The sequence below is a fragment of the Gossypium arboreum genome, chromosome 7 (genome assembly GCF_025698485.1).
Source record: "Gossypium arboreum isolate Shixiya-1 chromosome 7, ASM2569848v2, whole genome shotgun sequence".
Lineage (NCBI taxonomy): Eukaryota > Viridiplantae > Streptophyta > Magnoliopsida > Malvales > Malvaceae > Gossypium > Gossypium arboreum.
Window position 1 is genome coordinate 10974773 of NC_069076.1, and position 19349 is coordinate 10994121.

Consider the following 19349-nt stretch of genomic DNA (forward strand, 5'->3'; position numbering starts at 1 on the left):
GAATTACTATCTGATTCATAAAATATCTATAATAAACACTGGAATATTGAATCAATGCATAAAAATTCGTAATCAAGTTAACACGATATGAGTACAAGAGTCGTTCGTGGAAGAGGCCGTGGACGGGGCTGAGGAAGTGCTCGAGCGAGATCTTCGTCTTCAGGACATATGCCGGCGGTGGATGCATCGATACCACCGGCAAAAGAGGTAGAGTCTTATGATCGCAGCGTGTTCTGGAAAGGGTTGCCGGGGCAAGTACGGGCAATGGAGTTCGGGGATCTATTTCTGAATAACTTCGAGCTAACGGAGCGAGAGATCTTTAAGGCGTGTCGGTATAGCCCGAATGTGGCGGAATATTGGTTGGAGGCCACAGAGCGGATTATGGACAACTTGGACGCTCGAGGAGATTGTGAGTGGGGTATCTGTACTAAGTCCTTTGGGTCACTTTCGGTTAGGGTAGACAAAGCGTATAGGGATGTACCCTTAGAAACTCAAGGTAGGATTTTCCTGGAGATCGATGGAGTTATCGTTTGGAGAGTTTGACCTCATTCTGGGAATGGACTGGCTTGTTAAGCATAGGGCGACTTTGGATTGTGCTGCAAAACGAATGGTGTTAAGGACCACGGAGGGTGAGGAGGTTATGATGATAGGCAAGTGAAGGGATTGTTTGTCCAATGTGGTGTCAGCATTAAGAGTCGAAAAGTGGATTCAGAAAGGTTATGAGACCTATTTGGCATTTGTAAGTCAGTCAGAAGGGGAGGGAATGTCAGTGGATAAGGTTAGGACTGTAAAGGAGTTCCAAGATGTTTTTTCGGAGGAGCTTCCAAGATTGCCTCCGAATTGAGAAGTTGAGTTTGGAATAAATTTGTTGCCTGGAACGGTGCCCGTGTCCATCGCACCGTATAGGATGGCACCGAAGGAGTTAGTGGAGTTAAAGGCTCAAATTCAAGAGTTGTTGGATAGGGGCTTCATTAGGCCAAGCGTGTCTCCATAGGGAACACCGGTGCTATTTGTGAAGAAAAAGGATGGGACAATGCGCATGTGCATCGATTACCGCCAGTTGAACAAACTGACGATAAAGAACAAATACCCTCTGCCAAGGATTGATGATTTATTTGACCAAATTAGAGGAGCTTCTGTATTTTCTAAGATCGACCTCCTATCTGGATATCATCAGTTAAGGGTCAAGGAGGCGAATATCCATAAGACGGCATTCAAGACTCGGTATGGTCATTACGAGTTTTTGGTTATGCCATTTGACCGATTTAACGCTCTGCGGCATTTATGGATCGATGAATCGGTGTTCCGGCCATTCTTGGATCGATTCGTAGTCGTCTTCATTGATGATATCCTGGTATATTCTGAAACTGAAGCGAAACATGATGAGCATCTTCGTATAGTGCTGCAAGTGTTAAGGGAGAAGGAACTCTTTGCGAAGTTCAGCAAGTGTGAATTTTGTTTGAGGGAGGTAACCTTCTTAGGACATGTGGTCTCTGCCAAAGGGATTAAGGTGGACCCTCAAAAGATTGAAGCAAATTTGGAGTGGAAGCCATCTAGGACAGTGTCGGAAATTCAAAGTTTCCTAGGGTTGGCAGGATATTACAGAAGGTTTATGGAAGGTTTTTCTGTGATGGCAGCACCTTTGACAAAACTCATAAGGAAAGGAGTACCATTTGTATGGACTAAGAAGTAGCAGGAAGCTTTTGAGAAGTTGAAGAAAGTTCTGACTCAAGCACCTGTGTTAATTCAGCCGGAGTCTGGGAAGGATTTTACGGTGTACAGTGACACATCACACGTGGGTTTGGGCTGCGTGTTAATGCAGGAGGGTAAGGTGGTTGCATATGCATCACGACAGCTTAAACCTCACGAAGGGAACTATCCTACTCATAATTTGGAGTTGGCAGCAGTGATATTTGCACTTAAGATTTGGAGACATTACTTGTACGGGGAGAGGTGTATTATATACACAGACCACAAGAGTCTTAAATATTTGTTGACTCAGAAGGAGCTGAACATTAGGCAAAGGAGATGGATTGAGTTGCTTAAGGATTATGACTGTTCGATCGAGTATCACCCATGCAAGGCTAATGTGGTAGCCAATGCTTTAAGTCGTAGAACCGTATCTGATCTGAGAGAAATGTTTGCTCATTTGAGTCTGTATGATGATGGTAGTTTGTTGGCTGAATTGCAAGTAAGGCCAACCTGGGTGGACCAGATTAAGGAAAAGCAGTTGGAAGATGAGTCTTTGGTTGCTCGTTTTCAACAAGTTAAGGAAGGGGAAACTTCTGAGTTCGGTTTAAATGGTGATGGAGTTCTGTGTTTCCGAGGAAGAATTTATGTTCTAAGGGACTCTGATTTAAGGCAGACAATATTGAAGGAAGCTCATGGGGGACTATGTGCCATGCATCCTGGAGGGAATAAGTTGTATCACGACTTGCGAGAATTGTACTGGTGGCCTGGACATAAGCGAGAAGTAACGGAGTTTGTAGGAAAATGTCTGACATGCCAACAAGTGAAAGCTGAGCATCAATTACCTTCTAGACTGTTACAGCCGGTGAAGATACCACTTTGAAAGTGGGAGAGGGTAACCATGGACTTTGTGAGTGGGTTGCCTTTGACACCATCAAAGAAAGACTCGGTGTGGGTGATTGTGGATAGGTTGATCAAATCAGCCCATTTCATACCTGTACATACTGACTTTTCGCTTCAAAAGTTAGCCAAGCTATATGTGGCAGAGATTGTACGACTTCATGGGGTCCCAGTTTCGATTGCCTCTGACCGGGATCCCAGATTCACATCTCGATTTTGGTAAAAGTTGCATGAGGCGTTGGGGATGCGATTGAACTTTAGTACGGCTTTCTATCCCCAGACTGATGGTCAATCGGAAAGGGTCATTCAGATTCTAGAGGACATGTTGAGGGGATGCGTGATTGACTTTCGAGGTAGTTAGGAGGATTACTTGCCATTGGCAGAATTTGCGTACAATAACAGTTACCAGGCGAGTATTCGAATGGCACCATATGAAGCACTGTATGGATGAAGGTGTCGTACACCTAGTTGTTGGACCGAACTAGGAGAGCGACAAGTTATTGGACCAGAGTTGGTAGCTGATACTGAGGATAAGGTCAGAATAATTAGGGACCGTTTAAAAGAAACATCTGATAGGCAAAAGTCGTATACAGATTTGAAGCATAAGGAGATTGAGTACTCAGTAGGTGATATGGTCTTCTTAAAGGTTTCTCCTTGGAAGAAGATATTAAGGTTTGGTAAGAAGGGCAAGTTGAGTCCGCGGTTCATTGGGCCTTATCGGGTTTTGAAGCGAGTAGGCCCAGTGGCTTATCAATTGGAATTACCTCCAGAGTTAGACAGGATTCACAATGTTTTTCACGTCTCCATGTTAAGGCGTTATCGTTCTGACCCGGCTCATGTCCTGCCAGTTCCAGAGATTGAAGTAAGGACTGATTTGACCTTTGAGGAAGAACCCATACAAATTTTAGATCAAGAGGTTAAAGTTCTAAGAAGGAAGTCGGTTCTGCTGGTAAAAGTACTGTGGCGTAATCATGGAAGGGAAGAAGCTACTTGGGAATCAGAAGAGACTATGCGTCAACAATACCCTCAACTAGTTGGATCAAGTAAATTTCGAGGATGAAATTTCTTTAAGGAGGGTAGAGTTATAACGCCCCAATTTTCGGGAATTCTGTGAATGTTGGCATAGGTTTAATTATGTTAGTGGGCCTCTAGAAGGCCCAAGCTTAAGATAGAACCCGGCAATTTTAGTTAATTTTTGTTCCATAAGAAAAAGGGGGTGAAATTATGAAATAGGACCTATGTGAAAATGTTTGAAAATGCTATAGGCTAAATTGAAGTGGCCAAATAAATAGGAGTGCAAAATAGGAGGATTTGCATGACAAACCTCCCATTTTACATGAAGTGGTCAGCCATCATGTTGTTGTAGACAAAATGTGCACTTGATATCCATAATTTATGGTACAAATTGATACAAATTGATAATGGGTTAGGTAAATGTTCCATGATAATGGGTTAGGTAAATGTTTCATGATAATGGGTTAGGTAAATGTTCCATGATAATGGGTTAGGTAAATGTTCCATGATGGGGAATTTCATGTCTTTTGTATTAAAGAATTAAATGGATGAAATATGAAATTTTATTAAAAGAAAAAGGGGTGAAAAGAACAAAGTTTTGTCCATCTTTGTTCATCATAGCCGAAAGTTAGAGAAGAGAAAGGAGAGGAGAAAGCTCTTGAATGTTCCGTCACTTGGGGAAGAAAATTGAAGGTAAGTTCATGGTAGTTTGCTTCTATCTTGATGTTCATGAGTTCGTCTTAATTCTAACTTAACTCTTGAAGCATATTTTGGTTTTTGGTTGTGTTGTGAGCATTTGGTCATGAATTAAAATGAAGGAAATTGTTGTTGTTTCATGTTCTTTTGATGAAAAATTGAAGATAGGTGAAGTTGAGCCAAACAAATGAGCATGCATGTGCCTTAGATGCTAAGGGGAAAAATCGGCTAACATGTTATGCTTTAAAATGATGAAATGGAGATTATACTTAAGTAAAATCATAGATATGTGATGATTGATTGGTGATATATATGTTTAAATAACAAGCATGCAAGTTAGGTGTGAAAGAGTGATTTGGTAATAAATCTGCTTGGGACAGCAACAGTAATGTGAATTTGGAAAATCACCATAAATTGTAGGAGATGAGTTAGAAGCTAAATAAATTATGTAATTAAAGCTTAATGAGTCTAGTTTCAAATGGAATAAATAAGAACATATTTTGAATTCTGTACAATGAGAAATTTGATTCGTAATGAAGAGTGGTCAGATTAGTCAAACAGTAAAACATGGGAAATTTTAAGAAAAATCTGGTATTGATTGGCCATACCAAATATTCTGAAAATTTTATGGATAGAAGATATGTGAGTCTATTTTCAGGGAAAATTAATAGCACTTGATTTGGAGTTTTGTAGCTCTAGTTAAAAATAATATAGTGACTGTTGCTCAGGAAGACAGCTTGCAGTGAAATTATGATTATGTGGTAAACATTGACAAAAATTTGTTAATGAGTTGCTTATTGTTTTCTTATAAGCTTACTATGATCTGTAGGTGTGGTTGGCCGAATATTGTAAGGGGTTAATACGTAGTTTGTATTTGAATAGTTAGATTAACGTGTTAGTAATCCAATTGTAGGCGGTTCGTGTGTGGATCTCGTCGAAGATATCGTCGCAATTGTGTGTAACTAACACCCTCTTTCTTAGTCTAGATCGACAAAAGCGAAAAGCGAAATGCGAAAATCGGTATTTTGTAGATTTACTAGTGTGCGAATGCTCGTGAGGTAAATCGATTAATGTTTTTGGTAAGCTGCAATGTTTGGACAACAAAGTGCATGATTTACGTGCCCTCGATATTTTTGGGCTTAATGGGCCAAAATTGGAATGATGGGCCAATCGGCCCAATTCGGTAAGAACCCTCGATGCGTGATTACATTAGTACGTGAAAGGTAGGAATATGCATGAAAAACCCTAAAATAGATAAATTACTAAAATAACTTTAAAAGTGGAAAATTTACAATTTTACCCCTAGGAGATAAATTACCGAAATACCCCTATGGTTAAATTGACCTAAATGCATGTTTGATCGTTGTTATTTATTGCATGCCATGTTGTTATTATCGATGCATGGACCGGGATATTGACGGAGGAAGTCTTGAAAGTGGCTTGTCCACGTCTTGGAGGCTTTGCCTCAATTCTTTGATAATCGAGCGGCAAGGTCAGAATCGTGGAGTGTTAAATTTGGGTGGGTTGAGCTATTCCCCACATGGAGTGTATGGCTGAATACGGATGGAGTGTAGTGGTTGGTGGGTTGAGTAGTCTCCCAAAATGGGCTTGCATATGTTTATTGATGTTGCATGTATTTTGATATGGGCCTATGGGCCATCTTTATCTGAATAAGGGGCTAAGGCCCGGTTTATTATGTCTGAAAAGGGCTCGGCCCAAGATCACTTTATTACTGAATGGGCTTAGGCCCAATGGGCTTGAGCCGACTTGGGCTTTGAATGGGTTTTCCTTACACTGAGTTTCTCCAAACTCACCCTTCTTTAACCTTGCGGTGAGCCTTAATGTGGGTGACTTGGAGCCGGAGGGATGCAGAGTGGCCATGGTGAATACTTTTGGGTTTGAAAAAGAGACCGGTTTTCTTAAGTTATTTTTAATTACTATTTAATTTTTGGGTTGTAAAAAGGCCATTTTACCTTTATTTTCTTCTTTGATTTTCTGGGATTATATTATTTTAAGCAACTTTAAATTGATGGATACTAATTCAAATGGGCTAGACTTAGGGCGTGATTTCAAAACGATACTTATTTTTTTTAAATAACACGACGTCACGAATATTCGATTTACCAAAGATAATCACTCAAAGAAATTTCAACTTGTTATAACCAAGTGTGCCAATGGATGTGGGCATGTCTAGGATTGGATCAATCGGAGAGCTTGGTACTTAGCGACCTTCATGGCTCACCTCCTCTGTTATGGATACCTACCTGGTGCCCAGCTTCCATTCACTTGGTTAGTTTGACAAAAGTCGGCTTTTAAAACACTGAAAATGGAACACAGGTTTTTGACTTCAATGCGGCACGTCAGATTCGGGCTTAACGTCTGGGCCGGGTTTGGGGTGATACAATAGCAATGCATAAGCCACCGCAAGAGAACTTATCCCGATATAGGGAACTTGGTCCTGGAGTCGTTGGCTACATTTCTATGAGCACGGGCTTGACCAGTCGAAAAATCATCACCCCGGCCACTAGCACTGGTGATCGACCCACCACCGTTGGTGAGTTATTGCGGGACAATCTGGCCTCGTGGGGGCTGCGGATGCACCCCACCTCGGGTTTGAAGGGAGGTACGTCGGGGGGTAGCGAATCTCTACCCCTTAAAGAGCTAAAAAAGCTTCATCAATCTGCTACCAAGCAACATTCTTTTTTTAAACAAAAAATGACCACAAAGGTCAACACATATTATTAAGTAACATCATCAATTACAGCATCATGAATTTTCGAAGGATAATCCATATAAAAAAACAATTTTTGGCCTCACTATGCATATTCTTACAAATTAAATGGGCTACATTATTACAAGACCGTTCGGTCCAAATTAAACTGGCAGATTTAAAAAATGTGAAAGCTGCTGTACAATCCTTAAGCCGTGCGCCTATGATCGTGACGTCATTAGCCAAATTATTAAGCCTGTTGACTAGCCCAGTATGATCCGTCTCAAAAAGAACATGATCTTTTATTTTTAATTTGCGTGCCACGTCAATGCTTTCCTCAAAGGCCATGCATTCGGCCTCTTCCACTGACCAACTGCCCACTTTAAAACCCCCACCGCCACCCCAAACAAAACCTTCTTCATCTTTTATTACCGTCCCATACCCGATTCTGGTTTCCCCAACTGTAGCATCAAAATTTATTTTTAAAAAACCTTTCGGAGGTTTAACCCACCTCTTCTCCACTATATTTTGTGAGATTAATGGTTCATGCAGCATATTACAAATCCGGAACTCCTTGCTCAGGTTGCTAGCCCTTTCCCATATTAGCTGCGCCTCCTCTTCTTTTCCTCTAAAGATGAAGTTATTCCTATTATTCCAACAGTTCCATAAAATTGTCATTAGGTCAGCCATGGCTCTTTTGTCAAGGACACACATCAAGTCTTCCAACCAATCAATGCAATGATCATAAGTTTTAGAAATAAAGCTCCTGGACCATCCCCTTCTCGACAAAACTGCTCTCGACGTTGGACAGTCTCTTAGCGCATGAAGCAATGTTTCGACATCTGCTCCACATCTCCGGAATCTTTTGTTAAAACCGAGTCTGATGGATGCGATCTTTCCATTTGTCGGAAGGATTTCATGTCCCACCTGCCACGTAAAAACACGGACCTTCGGTAAAGTGTTGAGTTTCCATAGAGCTCTCCAAAAAAAACCTGTGAGGACCATATCCTATTTCTTTCAACAACAGCCACGAGTAGGCAGACTTTGAAGTAAAACATCCATGAGTACTGTGAAACCATATTATTTTATCTTCCTGACCCACATCTCCAATAGGGATGTCACAAATCTTATCACCCCAGTCTTGCCCATACGCTTGCTTAACTTTATTCACATCCCAACTTTTTCTATCCACGTGCCAGAGATCTTTCACATACTTTTCATTATGGTTGAGAGTGTTGCTTATGACCATGACCCCATTTAGCCCTTCCACTCCCCAATTATCAGCCCAAATATTTATCTTCTCTCCATTACCAACCTGCCACCCAAAGCCATCTTTAAAGGCTTCCACCGCTTTCGCAATGCTTGACCAAGTGAAAGAAGCTTTGTCAACCTTTTTAGCATGGAAAATATTCCCATCAGGGAAGTGCTTCGAAGATAGCACTTTGAAACAAAGAGAATCTGTATTGTTTAAAAGTCTCCACACTTGACGGCCTAAGGGAGCAAGGTTGAATAGTCTAACATCTCTAATTCCAAGGCCTCCCATGCCTTTCGGTTTGCATAAAGTTTTCCATGGGATCATTGTCCAGAATCTACCTTTGTCTTTACTCGACCACCATGTTTTACTCAGCATGGCTTGAATGTCATCAATAACGCCTTTGGGGGCAAAAAAATTTGACATAGCATACGTAGGAATAGATTGAATGACTGCTTTAATGAAGACTTCTTTTCCCCCGAAAGATAGCAACCTCTTTGTCCAACTGTTTATCCTGCAAGACATTCTATTAGTGATCTCTTTGAAAGCCTCTGTTTTCTGCTTACCAATAGGAATAGGAAGGCCTAGATAATTGTTTAATTTTTCCACCACCGTCATGCCTAGCAAATCACTAAAAATTGTTCTTTGAGCTCTTGGAGTATTGGGACTAAATAAGACCATTGACCTTTCAAAGTTTATTTCTTGACCTGAAATGTTAGAAAAAGTATTAAGCATATTAACAAGACATTCAATATCGTTCCTTTTATTCCTGTCAAACAGAAGTGCATCGTCAGCAAAGAACAGGTGATTTATTCTAGGGCCTTCCCTACTAGCCCGGATGCCTCTTAAGGTGTTATTCTCCTGAGCATGGATAAGCATTCTCGAGAATGCTTCCATACAAAATAAAAACAACTAAGGGGAGAGGGGATCAGCTTGACGGAGGCCCCTCTCAGGCACAAAAATATCAGATAGAATATTATTGCATTTGACTGTATAAGTAATCGAGCGAACGCATTCCATAATTTTGGCAATCCACTTTTCCGCAAATCCCATCTTCTTCATCACTTTTTTAACAAAATTCCACTCTACTCGGTCATATGCTTTACTCATGTCAAGCTTGACAATGAGACCTTTATTAGGGCCATTTTTAAAACTTTGAAGATAATGGAGGAGTTCATGCGCTATCAGAACATTATCATGTATCATCCTCCCTGGCACAAATGCGTTCTGATTTTGACTAATACAACTGGGTAGGGCAGCTTTTAGCCAATTAGCAAACACATTAGAGATGATCTTGTAGACAAACCTGCAAAGGCTAATAGGGCATTAATTAGTAAGCTCATAAGGATTTTTAATTTTAGGAATTAAAATGATCATAGTTTCGTTAACACTAGAGATATTTTTGTTCCCGTTAAGAACTCCCAAGCAGTAGCTAATAGTATCATTTCCCACAATGTCTCAGTGATGCTTAAAAAAACTTCCCTATAACCCGTCAATTCCAGGGGCTTTATTAGGATCCATCTGCTTAATAGCCTGAAGAACCTCCTTCTCCGTGTAGTCCATACAAAGCCATTCATTTGTTTCCCTCGTCACACATTCCTTAATTAAAGGCATCTCCTGGGTATTAGCATTTTGACCGTTTGACCGAAATAGTTTCACAAAATAATCTTTAGCCACCTTGTTTATATCCTTGCTATTCGACACCCACTTCCCTTCCGCGTCTTTAAGCTTCTCTATAATATTCTTTTTTAGCTGACCAGTGGCTTTAGCATAGAAATACCTAGTATTTCTATCTCCCTCCCTAAGCCATTTTGATCGAGACCTTTGTGCCCAGTAACTTTCCTCCCTAGCATAGAGAAAGTCAAGCCTTCTCCAAGTCTCCTTTAACGTGCGCCCACTTTTCTCTCTGCTCACAGAGTCAATGATCCAGTCTATATGTTTCTCCAAATTTTGCATGTCCCTCTTCAATTTTCCATATTTCTTCTTCTGCCAAGGACCAAGGGCCGACCTAACTCTTTCGATCTTCTCCCCAAAATCAGTAGCATCCCTGTTCCAAGCTCTTTCAATAACGTTTTTTGCCTCCTCATCACCCGCCCAATAAACATCAAACTTGAAACACAATCTTTTATCATCTGGATAATCCTTCGATTTTCGACCCCACAGGTCTAAGATAATAGCATCATGATCCGACTGGGTTTGTCTCACCACCTTGGTAGATATGAAAGGAAAATTTTCAACCACTGAAACCGAGCTAATGAACCTATCGATTCTTTCCTTTATCAAACCCCCCACTCCTATTATTAACCCAAGTAAACCAACCGCTGTCAGGTTTAATATCCACAAGAGCCAGTTCGTCCATAACATCTTTAAACTCATTCATTTGCGCCCTCACACCCCTACGCCCTCCTTTTTTCTCAGCATCGTTCAAATTAGCATTAAAATCTACCTCGACAATCCACTCCTCCCTAACAGACTCTCCAACCCTCCCCAAAATATCCCATGAGCTGCTCCTAAGATTCGAGTTCGCGCCCATAAAATCCTGTAACCCTTATATTTTTGTTGTTCTCCAGTTTTACCATTGAATCAATGTGATGCTTAGAGTAGTTTTGAATAGAGACATTCATCCCATCCCTCCACATCAGCGCAAGATCGCCACTCCGACCTTCAGAATTAACCGCTAACCCATTCTGCATCCTACATTTGTTTTGGACTCTATGAAAATCATTGGCAGACATTTTTGTCTCGCTAAGAAAGATGAGATCAGGATTATTAGCTGCGAGAAGTTGTTTTAACTCCCTTAGCTTTGCGGGGTTCCCCAAACCGGGACGATTCCAGCACATAAACTTCATTTGTTAACGACAACCCACGAGACTGCTACCTTTAAACGAGAATAAGAGTGCCAGGGAGACTGATGAACACTTTTGCTAGTGTCGCCTCCCCCAACCTCAACAAGAAACGCCCCAAGAATAGAGAAAATGGAACCCCGAAATTCGCCACCGGGAACAGAGCAAAGAGATAGTCCAAGAACCTACGAAAACACAACGACAAAAGAGAAAAAAACGGAGACCCAAAGCAAAACAAAAACAACCAGAAACACCCCGACTCATGCTACAAACAAACATCCCCCCATCAAACCCCCATCCCCGAACAACAAGAAAAGGTAAACTTGCAAGAAAGCACCAAAAAACTGCAATCGGATTCCAGCAGTCCCAAGAAACCCAAAAAAACCTAATAGCTACTTTAACAAAAATCTGCAAAATCGAACAGATAGGGAATATCATTAAAACTTATACTCTGCATTCATTTTATGCCTGTTAAAACATAAAGAAACCCTCAGATTGAATAATGTTGAAAAGTCAAAGAAAATAAGAAATACCACTAGTGGAATGCATTCGAGACGATACAATCCATGCAAGATACATGCAAGACCTATGCAACCCACTGAACATAAAGAAAATCAATAAAATAGAAGAACAAAACAAAAGAAATGACAAAACCTTATTGCTTCCAATAAAACAATCCCATCAAAACAGGGTCTGACGATGCTAGAAAAGATCGTGACGAGCCACGTATGTATCGCCCGTACCACCTCAGATGGCCCGCCACCGCTAAAACACGTAAAGTCGCAAGAAATCCTTGACCATGCAAAGCAACGAATGTCACAGAGCCAAGAAACCCTCTGAAAATCCCCACCTAATGACAGACTTCAACAGCAACATGTCACGTCGGTCCACCGGCACCGCATTCCCACCGAATAAAGACACAAAAATAAAATAAAATAATACCAAAAACAAAAAAGAAACACTCAACACCTCAAGACTGCCATAAAATTCAAAGAATAATAGGCTGACACACAATCGAAAACAAGAAGAAAAGTCGCTTCAATCTGGGAGAAAAATTCAAAATCAAACGCGCGCTATCAGGCAACATTCTGAAAGCAGGGACGCTACCAGGCGATGCTACCAGGCAACATTCTTTTTTTTTTTTAACAAAAAATGACCACACGGGTCAACACATTTTTATTAAGTAACATCACAAATTACAGCATCATGGATTTCCGACGGATAATCCATATCAAAAAAACAAATTTTGGTCTCACGCAACATTTTCTTACAAATTAAATGGGCTACACTATTACAAGACCGTTCGGTCCAACATAATTTGGCCAATTTAAAAATAGTGAAAGCTACAGTGCATTCCTTAATCCTTGCGCCAAGGATAGTGACGTCATTGGCTAAATTGTTGAATCTGTTGACCAGCCCAGCATTAACATCTTCTCTCAAATTTAATTTGCGCGCCACGTTTATGCTTTCCTTAAAGGCCTCGCACTCAGCCTCTTTCACGGATAGTCTTCCCCCTTTAAAGCCTCCACCGCCCCCAACAACGAAGCCTTCTTCATCTCTTGCGACCGTCCCATACCCGATTCTGTTGTCGCCAACTGTAGCATCGAAGTTTATTTTTATAAATCCCTTCGGAGTTTTAATCCACTTCTTCTTTCCATTATTTTGTAAGATTAATGGTTCGTTCAACATATTACAGATTCAGAATTCCTTGCTCAAGTTGCTAGCTCTGTCCCATATTAGCTGCGCCTTCTCCTCTTTTCCCCTAAAGAAGAAATTATTCCTATTATTCCAACAGTTCCATAGAATTGTCATTGGGTCGGCCATGGCTCTCTTGTCAAGGACACGCATCAAATCTTCCAACCAATCGATGCAATGATCATATGGTTTAGAGATAAAGCTCCTGGACAAGCCTCCTATCGACAAAACTTCTCTCGACGTTGGGCAGTCTCTTAGCGCATGTAGTAAAGTTTCAATTTCAGCACCACATCTTGGACACCCATGTTAAAGCCAGGTCTAATAGAGGTTATTTTTCCATTTTCGGAAGAACTTCATGTCCCACACGCCACGTAAATACACGGATCTTCGGTAGGGTATCAAGTTTCCATAGTGCTCTCCAAAAAAATCTGTGAGGGCCATATCCCATTTCTTTCAACAACATCCATGAGTAGGCCGACTTTGAAGTAAAACACCCGTGGGTATTGTGAAACCATATTATTTTATCTTCCTGACCCACATCTCCAATAGGGATGTCACAAATCTTAACACTCCAGTCTTGCCCATACACTTGCTTTACTTTATTCACATCCCAACTTCTCCTGTCCATGTGCCAGAGATCTTTCACGCTCTTTACACATTGGTTTAGAGTGTTGCTTATGACCACGTCTCCATTAAGCCCTTCCATTCCCCAATTATCAGCCCGAATATTTATCTTCTCGCCATTACCAACCCGCCACCCAAAGCCATCTTTAAAGATATGCACCGCTGCTGCAATGCTTAACCAAGTGAAGGACGCTTTGTCCACCTTTTTAGCATGGAAAATATTTCCATCAGGGAAGTACTTTGAGGATAGCACTTTGAAATAAAGAGAATCTGTATTGTTTAAGAGTCTCCACACTTGACGCCCTAAGAGAGCAAGGTTGAATAGTCGAACATCTCTGAATCCAAGGCCTCCCATACCTTTTGGTTTGTATAACGTTTTCCATAGGAGCATTGTCCAAAATCTGCCTTTCTCTTTTCCCGACCACCATGTTCTGCTTAGCATGGCCTAAATGTCCTCAATAATGCCTTTGGGAGCCAAAAAAATTGACATTGCGTACGTAGGAATAGATTGAAGAACCGCTTTAATGAAGACTTCTTTGCCCCCAAAAGATAGTAGCCTCTTTGTCCAGCTGTTGATCCTGCAAGACAGTTTATTAGTAATGTCTTTGAAAGCCTCTATTTTCTTCTTACCAATAGGAATAGGAAGGCCTAGATAATTGTTTAATTTCTCCACCACCGGCATGCCTAACAGATCACTAAAAAATGTTCTTTGGGCTCTTGGAGTGTTGGGACTAAATAAGACCATTGACTTTTCAAAGTTTATTTCTTGACCTGAAATGTTAGAAAAAGTATTAAGCATATTAACAAGACATTCGATATCGCTCCTTTTATTCCTGACGAACAGAAGCGCATCATCGGCAAAGAACAGATGATTTATTCTAGGGCCATCCCTACTAGCCCGGATGCCTCTTAAAGTGTTGTTCTCTTGAGCATGGATAAGCATTCTAGAGAATGCTTCCATACAAAATAAAAACAAATAAGGGGAGAGGGGATCCATCTTGACGGAGACCTCTCTCGGGGATAAAAATATCAGATAGAATATTATTGCATTTAACCGTATATGTAACAGAGCGAACGAATTCCATAATTTTGGCAATCCACTTTTCCTCAAATCCCATCTTCCTCATAACTTTTTCAATGAAGCTCCACTCTACTCGGTCATATGCTTTGCTCATGTCGATCTTGACCACGAGTCCTTTATTGGTGCCGTTTTTAGAACTTTGAAGGTAATGGAGGAGCTCATGTGCGATCAAAATATTATCATGTATCATCCTCCCTGGCACAAACGCGCTTTGATTTTGGCTAATGCAACTGGGCAAGACAACTTTTAGCCGATTAGCAAGCACCTTTGGGATTATCTTGTAGACAAACCTGCAAAGGCTGATAGGGCGGAAATTAGTAAGCTCACATGGATTTTTAATTTTGGGAATTAAAATAATCATAGTATCATTAAGACTAGAGATATTTTTGTTTCCATTTAGAACATTTAGACAGTAGCTAATAGTATCATTTCCCACGATGTCCCAGTGATGCTTAAAAAAATTTCCCGATAACCCATCGATTCTTGGGGATTTATTAGGACCCATCTGCTTAATAGCCTAAAGGACCTCATTCTCCGTGTAGTCCATATTAAGCTTTTCATTAGTTTCCCTTGTTATACACTCCTTGTAACACCCCTAACTCGTGACCGTCGCCGGTGTCGGACACGAGGGGTTAACGGCCAAATCCTCTCAAGGTACCAACCAATTTGACATTTCCAGTCAGGCTGGAAAACTGCGTCACCGTCGCCTTAAAAATCATATCTCGAGTTTCAAAACTCGGAAACTAGTTTCGTAAATTTTCCCTGAATTTAGACTCACATACCCATCCATGTATTTATTTCTAGAATTTTTGGTCTGGCCAATTGGTACAGTTTATTAGTTAAAGTCACCCATGTTACAGGGATCGACTGCTCTGACCTTCGCGCGTTACAACTTGAATATCTCTCTGTACAGGGCTTTAATACTGGTGCCGTTTGTTTCTAATGAAACTAGACTCAAAATGGAATCTGTACATATAAGGCATGACTCATAATTCTTTCTGGATAATTTATGGTAAATTTTCAAAGTCGCGACAGGGGACCCAGAAACCGTTCTGGCCCTGTCTCACGAGAACTTTAATATTTCTCAGTATACTGCTCATATGGTCGTTTCGTTTCGTCCATATAAAAATAGATTCATCAAGGTTCAATTTCATAATTTACTCACTATTTAATTCTACTTCTACTATTTTAGTGATTTTTCAATCTCATCTCACTGCTGCTGTCCGCAACAGTTACTGCAGTAGACTATGCCAATTTCATGAATCTTTCCTTGGCCTTAATCATCCATCATACATGACACAAATTATGGCCACCTTATCAAAATCAGAGTTTCTAAGACTCGTGGCTATAGGTTCTAGCATCCCACTCGACGACCCCATAGGCCATTTTCACATGGCTTAAAGTTTACAACCCACAATTCGACAAAATATAATAGCCTATACATGCCAAATGTTCTTCAACAACGAAAACAATACCACAAGATTTCAGCCGGTGTGATGACTTCAACGACGGTCCCGATCACGCAAACAATAAGAGTCCGAGAGACCTAAAATGGGTGACAAGAAAACACCGAGTGAGTTTACAACTCAATAAGTCATAAGCATTCATCAATCCACCGATAAAGTTACTACAACATGTACAACAAACGAGGCTAGGTACTCATCCATATCGAATCTATACCATAATACCTCGGACCTTTCGGTCCAATCTCGTATCAAGTCATACATCCACATTTCATATTCTACACAACAAGATAATCGAAGCATTTTTACACATTAACTCATTTTCCAGCACAACCATACAATTTCAACCATCACATAGATTTAAGGCTTACCAAATTCAATCCCCAAGCATGAACGAATTCTCTATTCGTTATGAGCTCGAGGTACTTACCCGATCCGCTGTCCATACTCAATTCAATGGAGACACACCTCCATATATATAGCGTCGCACACACACAGGCTTACTACTCGATTTCGGACACTTAGTGCCACGCAAATTTAAGCCCGCACACATAGTGCCATACCCTTCGAGCTCGCACACCCAAAGGCAGTATTTTTCCAGCATGCACACTTAGTGCCATATATTTCCAGCACGCACACTTAGTGCCATATATTTCCAGCACGCACACTTAGTGCCAATCTCGTCACCATACACACGTATTGCCCAAGACACATAGTGCCGAAAGCAAACTTTCTACACATTCCACTATTTCTTTTACATTCAACAATTATCCTCATTCCATACACATACAATTTCATTTATACATATATAGCATTCCATTAAACACAATTGCATAGATTTTCCAATCATTTAAGCAATATCAAACATATGTGCTTAATGACTTACCTTGTTTGGGGTAGAACGGTTCCAAATCGGCTACTCGCTTGCTTTCTCCTTTCCTTTGTCCAATCTAGTTCCCTTTGCTCTTGAGCTAAATCAAACAATTTACCTCTCCATCAAACACAAACATACGGCATTCACATGCATTATTATGGTTATTGCCGAATACTTAACACAACTAAGCTGAAAATTTACTCAATCTCATCTTAATTTATTGCTACTTATTTATCAAAGTTTCCAATACAAGGTATTTAACACCTATGCCCATTTATACCCCATATGGCCGAATGCTTCATTCCTTACCCAATTAACCATCCAACAATTTTTTCAGCCTCATTACCACCCTTTTCATGTCTAATTGTTTAAATACTCTCAAGCTCATTCACAAGTACTATTATACTTCTCATTAAGAATTAATCATTTTGCAACATAAATTCTATAGCATGGCGAATACTCATGCACACACACACATAACAACAAGAACTCAATGGCACAAAATTTCCTTTTGTTAAACATTCGAACTCACTCATCTCCATGCTTTCATCACAACAACATTAAAACACTCACCAAGGAAGACAACATGCATGGCCGAATGTTCTAGTCACCTCAAAATCACAATTTCTAACATGGGTCACCTTATTTATGGCTTAGAAACCACATGGTTGCTCTCTTTTTCTCCCTTAGAATCGGCCAAGAAGAATCAAGAACAAGGACTTGTTTCTTTCACCCATTTCTAATTATTCCTTACATCATAAAGGCAACAACCATCTCCCTTAAACATCCTCCATGGCCGAACACTTGTATTACTACCACCTTCAAATTTTTTTGACATGAGCAAGTAAAGGACTTAGTAACTAGCTTCATACATGCAAAGATTTCAAAGACTAACATGGATTCCATACCTTAGTTCAAGCTCAAGTGACCGAATGCTAAGTCTTCCTTTTCTTCTTGAAGGATCGGCTAAGCTAGGAGGAAGATGAACCAAACTTCTCTTTTTTTTTCTTTGCTCAATACACGGCAATGGGGAGGGGGCAACCACACATACCCCTTTTTTTTTCTTCCTACTAACACCAATATAATAACCATTCTAACATCATCCATTAGCAAGACATGTTGGGAACATGTTTCCCCTTGCCCATAATTTGTCATGGCCGGCCATCCACCTTAGGAAATGGGATAATTGACATGCAACTCCATTTATTTCACTTCATGCATTATTAGGCCACTTCAACATTTGCCTATCTCATTTCTAAGTTTTCTCACACAAGTCCTTTCTAGTGAAATTCACCTTTATAACACTAAATCAATCATCATAAAATGTCATACATGAGCACACACATATTATAGGCATCAAAATAAATTTTTAATTATTTTTATGCCTCGGTTTTGTGGTTCTGAAACCACATTCCGACTAGGGTCAATTTTGGGCTGTCACAACTCTCCCCACTTAAGAAATTTTCGTCCCGAAAATCTTACCGTAAATAGGTTTGGATATCGCTCTTTCATAGAGTTCTCGGTCTCCCAAGTAGCTTCTTCTATCCCGTGCTTGAGCCATAACACTTTCACTAGCGGAACCTGCTTGTTTCGCAACTCTTTCACTTCTCGTGATAGAATACGAATCGGTTCTTCCTCATAACTCATATTAGCTTGAATTTCAATTTCTGATGGACTAATCACATGCGATGGATCGGATCTATAGCGTCGAAGCATCGAAACGTGAAAGACATCGTGAACCTTTTCGAGTTCAGGGGGCAAAATCAAACGATATGCCACTGGACCGACTCGCTCATATATCTCATATGGCCCAACGAACCTCGGGCTCAACTTGCCCTTACGGCCGAATCTGAGTATCTTTTTCCAAGGCGATACCTTGAGAAACACTTTATCACCCACCTGATACTCGATATCCTTACGCTTCAGATCCGCATACGACTTCTGACGATCGGAGGCTATCTTCAGACTTTCAAGGATTACTTTCACTTTTTGTTCAGCATCTCGAATCAAATCCACCCCGAAAATCTTGCTTTCACCAAGCTCAGTCCAAAACAATGGTGTACGGCATTTACGACCGTACAAAGCCTCGTAGGGTGCCATCTTAATACTTGATTGAAAGCTGTTGTTGTAAGCGAATTCAATCAACGGCAAATATCTTTCCCATGAACCACTAAACTCAAGGATGCAACATCTCAACATATCCTCCAGGATTTGAATTATCCGTTCGGATTGACCATCGGTTTGGGGATGAAAAGCAGTGCTAAAATGCAGCTTGGTACCCAAAGCCTCTTGCAACTTCTTCCAAAATCGCGAGGTAAATCTCGGATCTCTATCCGACACGATGGAAATAGGCACCCCGTGTAGTCTCACAATCTGAGAAACGTACAATTCGGCTAGTTTGTCCATTGAAAAATCCGTACGTACGGGGACAAAGTGAGCCGACTTAGTCAATCTATCTACAACGACCCAAATCGCATCCTTTTACTTGCGACAATGGCGGTCCGGATC

At 40.6% G+C, this 19349-nt stretch overlaps 1 protein-coding gene across 1 annotated transcript; it reads right to left on the minus strand.

The window, feature by feature from the left end:
• Positions 1-9173: 9173 nt before the first annotated feature.
• LOC108479399 (uncharacterized) lies at positions 9174-11110 on the minus strand. The gene is made up of 4 exons (XM_053030952.1): positions 10924-11110; positions 10567-10808; positions 9751-10469; positions 9174-9567 (listed from the first exon to the last, which is right to left on the minus strand). Exons 1-4 carry the CDS (start codon positions 11108-11110, stop codon positions 9174-9176), a joined length of 1542 nt encoding a protein of 513 aa, XP_052886912.1.
• Positions 11111-19349: the final 8239 nt, after the last annotated feature.

What these genes read in the sequence shown, in the direction of transcription:
- LOC108479399 (XM_053030952.1), bottom strand. Translation starts at nt 11,110, where the DNA reads ATGAAGTTTATGTGCTGGAATCGTCCCGGTTTGGGGAACCCCGCAAAG. An exon ending in GTTAGCGGTTAATTCTGAAG is followed by an intron (nt 10,809 to 10,923) that starts GTCGGAGTGGCG and finishes CAAAAATATAAG; the next exon opens with GGTTACAGGATTTTATGGGC. An exon ending in ACAGCGGTTGGTTTACTTGG is followed by an intron (nt 10,470 to 10,566) that starts GTTAATAATAGG and finishes ATATCTACCAAG; the next exon opens with GTGGTGAGACAAACCCAGTC.